This window comes from Coffea arabica, chromosome 8e (assembly GCF_036785885.1).
Source record: "Coffea arabica cultivar ET-39 chromosome 8e, Coffea Arabica ET-39 HiFi, whole genome shotgun sequence".
NCBI lineage: Eukaryota > Viridiplantae > Streptophyta > Magnoliopsida > Gentianales > Rubiaceae > Coffea > Coffea arabica.
The window spans coordinates 49,254,402-49,261,666 of NC_092324.1; the positions used below are offsets into that span (position 1 = coordinate 49,254,402).

The 7,265-nt window shown below is 33.3% G+C and overlaps 1 protein-coding gene across 1 annotated transcript; it reads left to right on the forward strand.

Annotated features, from left to right (window-relative positions):
- The first annotated feature begins 333 nt into the window (after positions 1–333).
- LOC140013046 (14 kDa proline-rich protein DC2.15-like) lies at positions 334–1,020 on the forward strand. Its single transcript, XM_072062041.1, has one exon. It carries the CDS (start codon positions 401–403, stop codon positions 791–793), a length of 393 nt encoding a protein of 130 aa, XP_071918142.1. The 5' UTR covers positions 334–400; the 3' UTR covers positions 794–1,020.
- Positions 1,021–7,265: the final 6,245 nt, after the last annotated feature.

Consider the following 7,265-nt stretch of genomic DNA (forward strand, 5'->3'; position numbering starts at 1 on the left):
AAAAGAAAATGAATAATCCATCCATCCTAAATAAGCAAAAGAATGGCACAGACTTCTATGAGGATGTTAGTCACGGGATTGCCTTGTGCATATGTGCTTAGTTGTTTTTTTTTTTTTCGGGAAAAGTTTATGGTTAGTCTTGTGATACAACAAAAAATGATGTACCTAACACAAAAAATAAAAATTGCATACATTTAGCAGATTCTCTCGCAATTAACGAAAAAGCATTACTGGCCAGCCAGCCTTGATTCACATGTCTGAGATAACTTGGAAACTAGCTTGCTGTATAAATACCAGGCTTATTAGCCAATCTTAACCATCACATCAAACACCTGGATAAGCTTTTCGCAATTTAGTCACCCTATCTAGTTCCTATTATCAAAGTTTTGTGAGCAAAAAAATGGATTCGAAAAGATCCAAATCAACTGTCATTTTCCTATCTATTAACATTTTCTTCTTTGTCCTCGTAAGTGCATGCAACACACCATCTCCACCAATGCCAAAGCCAATTCCAAACCCAACCCCTACCCCAACTAAGGGAAGTTGCCCAAGGGATGCCCTGAAGTTAGGGGTATGTGCCAAGTTGCTGAGCATTGGAACTGTTATTGGAAACCCTCCAGATACTCCATGCTGCTCCATACTTGGCGGCCTTCTTGACCTTGAAGCTGCAATTTGCCTTTGCACGGCTCTGAGAGCCAACATTCTTGGAATCAACCTTAACATCCCTATTTCACTCAGCTTGCTCGTCAACACTTGCGGGAAAAAACTCCCCTCAGACTTCATCTGTGCTTAGGCTCCGCTTAGCTAGCTAGCTGCATAACTTTTGAGTTTTTCCGCTGTTTAACTTAATTACTTGATTTCCGGTTTCCCAAGTGCTCAATAACTCTTACATTGAGATTGTCATACTTCTGATCGTAATTCTCAAGTTCTCATTGTGTTATATTTATTTTCTATGTTTTTGGAGCTTGAACGCTTGATTGCTAGAGGTGTTAAGTAACGTTTATATTTTATTTTTCTTCATTTCGACTTTGCTTAGTCGATTCCTTGACTTTCTAGTGCTTAGCACTTTGGTCCTTCACTACTTTTGAAATTTGTTTCCTTTTCTTTTTTACGCGAATTATGGGCTACTCTTTAAAAATATATACGTAAATAATATAGTATACTATTTTATAAATGATAAAAAATCTAAGATGTAGTTGGTAAGGTTGAAGCAAAACATCTTTGCATGCAAAATAAAATAGGGAAAAAAAAATCTTTGCATGCGTACTTATTTAAAACAAAACAAAAAAAACTGAAGGCACGTGAATCATTTGACCGAGCTAGGCCAAGTTGGGTTCCTAGGACCATTATGCAGATTCTGCCCTGCCTAATGAAAGGACATAAGAGGCCAAGAGTTTTCTACCTGACTAGCGCATTTTCCGAACGGGCGATCTTCGACGCAAGGAAAGCGAGTACTCGAATGCGATAGCATGCGAATTCCTTGGATCAGGCCTGAAAATAACGAAAATATATAGCATCAGTAGATTATTCTTTTCACGTAGGAAGGAGAAGGAAAAAGAAAAGGGTTTTTGTATCATCAGAACTAATTTAGTACTATGAAATATGCTTTTAAGCTCGTTTTTTTAATCAATGCATGGAATCAGTTTGGAAGAGGGGAAGAATCAGACAGCAGCAGTAGTGCAATACCAATAGATGTTGCAAAGATAAATTTCTCATAGACACAAACATAAGGGTTAATTACACTTTTCTCCTCTAAACTTGGCCCTTAGTAACACTTTGTCCCCTGACCCCCAACCCCCTCTCCTCCAATGACAAACTCCAAATTTATACACTTTATCCCTTGTGGTTAACTTATTGACAGGATTAAAATAAAATTATATTTTACACAACTACAACATCCCCAGCTCATTCATAAACACATGTAACATTTGTGACATAATAAATATCCATTTTTTCACTAGGTACTAAGGGGCGCAATCAACTCGCGAGCGGCTTGGTAAAAAGCTTGGCTCGAGCTCGAGCTACTCGTTACATTCAACGAGTCGAGTTCGAGCTCCAAAAATAAATACTCGAGTGCTTGACGAGCTTAATCGAGTTTTTATATTATATTTATATTATATATTTTGAAAAAAAATTATAGATTTATTCCAAAACTCAAACTCGAGCTCGAGTAGATCGGACTTGTTATTTACTCGAGCTCAAACAAGTCAAGCTCGAGTCTAAATTTTTTTACTCGTCCGAGCTTGAGTAGCACTGATTCTGATTGAGCTCGAGCTCGAGTATGGTGCTACTCGAGCTCGACTTGGCTCGATAGTACCTCTAACTAAATCCATTTAAACACAATAACACAATGTATTTGCTCTTTCAATAATAAAAAGAATTAGAAAATCTACAAAAAAAAATTAGCCTAAATAGATCAATATTTTTATCTCAATATTGATAGCAATGCTTGTTTTAGATTAAATAAAGTTAATTAGTGCATTTAGAATGAAAATTATTTGATAATTAATTTTTGAAATAGTGTAGAATCCAAAATATATATATATATATATATATATATATATATATATATATATATATATATATATATATATATATATATATAAAGGAAGGTATGATTGTGGATCTTATTGATTCGTAAGAATGTTGTGAAAATTAAAAGGAAAGCAAAAATTATGATGCCAATCCATTTATAATTTAGAGAAAAAAAAAGAGAAGCAATGAAAAACTAGTGTAAAAAGTTTTGAAAATTTTAAATTCTTTTTTAGTCCAAAACAAAATTTTCGATTCTTTGTTTTACCATCTTTTCTTTTTTTATATATATATCATGTGACTCCACATTTTTTCTAATAAGATATTTCATATTTCGACTAAAAGGATAGCATTATTCCACAATCATTATGTATGGATATTAATTTTATTTTGTCAAAAATTTAGATTAAAAATTCATCATTAACGTTTGACTAATCAATGAAGGGGATAATGTGTATATATCTAAATTCAGGGGGGTAAAGAAAGGGAGAGTGGAGGAGAAAAAGAGAGTAGTGGTGAAAAGAGAAAGATGACGCGGTCTAGTCTCGCCTAAATCGGATAAGAAACAGGAGGTAAGTAATAGGTAAGGGAAGAGAGAATAGTGAGGACATAAATAGAGGAAAAAGAGAAAGAGGAAAAGAAAGAGAAAGATGGTGGCGAGGAAAAAGGAAAGAAGAAGGAGAAGAAGGTGTGGCGAAAGTAAGAAGAAGAATGGTGGAAAAGGTGGGGATGATGGTCATGGGAAGATGTGGAATAGTGAGGGAGAATCGATGTGCAAGAGGAGGAGGAATGTGTCTTTTTGAAGTATGTTTTTATAAAAATTGAAATGTTTTAATAAGGTACCGTAACTAAGGGTGCGTTTGATATAACTGAAATTTAAAAACTAAAATCTGAAATTTGAAATCTGAAGTCTAAACCTATTAAATTATTGAATTGTTAAGTATTAAATCTAATACATTTGAGTACATATCACAGTCAGTGATAATTGAATAGCTTATCACTTAATTTTGAGAGTAAATTTTGTCTTGAAAATTCAGTACCATTTAATTAATTTAGATATTCAATTTTTGGTTGTGAAACAGTCTGAATATGTTAAGATCTGATTCCATTAAATTTAAGTGTTGAATTGGATTACAAATAGGATCTAAATAAGACTCTGTCTATCAAAAATCAAATCAGATTTTCGTTGCCACTTAATCAGTCGCAATTCAGTGCCACTTATTCATTCAACACCAAGTGTCCAGTTAATCTAAATTTAAATCAAATATCACATGGTAATTTAAATTAATTGGATACTTGGCATAATTTTAGATGTGACACTGAGTTACAACTGATAAAGTGGCACCGAGCATCTCAATTGATCAAAAATAGGCTAAAATACACCTAACAGTCGCACCTTTAATTGCATGTTTGCTACAAACCCAACTAGAGAAAAAACTATTTTGCGGATGAGTCTTACAGTGTAGATCCGTATTCCGTATAGACAAGACATGGCCCAATTGCTTTTCTATGTTTTTTGGGTTGGGCCTAAGTCTTAGATGTGGCCATGAAAGTTGTTTGAAATACATAAGCATCCTTCGTTCATTTTTTGAGCAGAAGAAACTAAAGGCCCGAATTGAACCTCTTTTTTTTAAAAAAAAAAAAAAAAATCTTTTGTTTGCTTCTTGCTTCTAAACTAGTCGGTAACACCAGTTGGACCATTTGGCTCACTAGGTTATTTCTTTTTGTTTTCTTATCTTTCCCTCCTTTCTCCATTTTTTTTACCTGTCTTTGTTTCCTTACTTATTTTTTCTTTTTAAGAAATTATCATTCATTTCAAACGTCAAAAAGATCTCATTTGCAACCATCATTTACTAGCGAGGACGGCAACAGAAATTTGCTGATATTACTTCTAGGTATCACCAATATCATGTTGGCATCCAAGCGTTTTTGAAATATCAAATACGCAACAATTTAATAACAAGCACATTGCAAGTATGAAAAATAAATGACATACAAAATTTAACATGATTTGCATCCATCATTGAGTTTACATCTACGGAAAGAAAATTCATTCTTTATTATGAGAAAAAAATTTTATACAATAATACAATTTGAATTCAAACTCAACCCTTGTATACTGTCTCTTATTTTTCAAGAATCCTCTCACATCTCATGTATAAAGTTACATATCACCCTTATGTATCACTTTGTAGTATAACAACTCCTACCTATTTATGAGATACATTACTTGGCCAACACTCAAGTAATAATAGGAAATAATTTCGAATTTTTAAATTCACACAAATAGGATAAAACTTGACAATTACTCCAATAACTAAACAATTAAAAAACTAATTACTTACATATAAATTAAGAAATTTGCTTAAAAGAAATAAAGTCAATTTCCTAACATATCACCTACCATAACTTTATAAACTTTGAGAATTCAGTTTCCTCAAGAATTGCTATTATCACACATACGCATTATTCTAATGGTGCTAAAATCTTGATAGCTGTCGTAGATTTCATTAATTGCGACCGATATGTTAAAGGTTTTAAAATTTTCAGTGAGTTTTTCTTGAAATTTGCGGACACAAGGAGAGTGAGTACTCCAAGGCAATACTATTTCTTTTTAGAATTAGAAGTCGCTTCACCATAATCTCTTCTGAGCAATCAAAGTACAAAACAAATTCGGGTTCAGTCTTCATAATATTGTCAAATCCAATCCGGTTTTCTTCACTTGAAGGAAACCCGTCGATAAGAAACTTGCATGTTTTGTTGCGGCTTTCCTCCTCCATCTCCTGTTGTATGAGCTTGACTACCAACTCATCTGAAATAAGCTTCCTTCCGTCTTCAAAGCTATAATCATGGCTCCGTTTTCAGTTCCACATTGAACTTCCCTTTCAAGTTTCAAGTAGCTCACCGACGCTGAGATTGACAATTTTGGAGCATTGCGTACCTTTTCCAACGCCTGGTCCGCCCAGTAAAAAAACTACTACTTTGTGCTCTATCAATAATAATTGGACAAAGGTTGGAAAATCGTTCTGAAAAATTGCTTCGTATTAAAAAATTTTCTCCATCAAAAAATTTTGAGGTCAATGAATCCAAAGCAGATAAAAGAACCGTGTACGAATAATGATATATGTGAACGCAAAGTCCAATTGGATTAGGAAGTCTAATTGCAATTTGTGATAGTAGTATAATTGACGTACAAGAATCCTAATTGTAATGGTTATGTAGATGTTATATGATGAATCGCCAAAAACTTAGGCCTTGTTTGGATTGCTTGTTTTCGTCGGAAAATATTGTCGTTTTTCGTGATCACATTTTCCTATCACCTTTTTCCCTCACATATATCAAATCGCTACAGTAATTTTTCCATGAAAAATGACGGAAAATGCAATCCAAACACAATTTTAGAATAAGCAGAGTTCCATAAAAAACAAAGCTTCTGAATTCCTACAAAAATTGTTTGTTAGATGACTAATTAAGTAGAGTAATATAATTTCTAAAGCCTAATTTTTTTAAATAGTTTTGTCTAACATTAGAGCTGGCAATTTGTCCCAAGTCCCAATGGGCTACCCATGCCCAAAGGAACTTTGGGCGGGATGGGTATTATAATTTGGTATTGGGTTTAAGTTGGGACACATCCCAACTATACCCATTAATGAATGGGAAAGGATGGGAAATACTTGGATACCCATTGGGCTCAAATGACAAGGGCTCCGTTTGGATTAGCTGTTTTTGGTAGGTGTTTTTGAAATATTTTATTGTAGCAGTGTATATAAAAAATTTTTACTATAAATTTTTTTTGAAATATTTGATATATTAATATGGATGGGATGTTTCTTGAGTTATTGTATATTGCTGTAATATTGTATTTGAAAAACTTATTTTTTGAAAAAAAAAGTCAATCCAAACGGAATCTTAGATTCAAAAATTATCTTTAACAATTTTTATAGTCATACTAGCGAATATAATCTAGTAGTCTTCCTAGTCATTATCCACAAGAATTTCCAGCATTTCAGTTAGTTTAGACCTGTCATCCTTGGACAATGATAAGGATAAATATTCAACATCCTAAGGACCTTGGCCATCTTGATATATGTTGGAATATGGCTGTATATCTATCTTTTCCTTTATTTGTTAATCCAATTTTTGGTGGGAATCTTGAGTATAAAGCACTTGCATGTTTATTTAATAAAACTAAAAGAAATTTAATAAATCAAAAATATTAAAATTATATAAAAATAAAAAATGAATTAAAGGAAAAAAAATATGTAGAAAATGGATTTGGGTATTGGGCGGGATCAATCTAAACCCATCCCAAAATGATCCCGCCCAAGTTAGTCCCAAAACACATATGGGTAAGGTTGGGCCCAAACCCATATGACTCGGTTCCATCTCAAACCCAAGCAAATCCCGCCTATCCCGCCCATTTTGCCACCTCTATCTAACATTAACAATCTGCTCTACTCTTATACTATGAGTAGAGGTGGCAAATCAACCCATTTAACTAGATTTACCCATACCCGCCCATGAATAGATGGGTATGGGTATCTTAAATTTTTGTATATGGGTATAAATGGGTTACCCAATAATACCCATTTAATAAATGGGTATTATTGGGTAACCCATCAAACCCAATTAACCCATTTAAAATTCTCTTCCCCCCAAGTTTCTTCTTTTCCCCTACCTTTTTTTTTTCAAATTTTTCATTTTGTCACGATGTTAACATTATTATTATTATT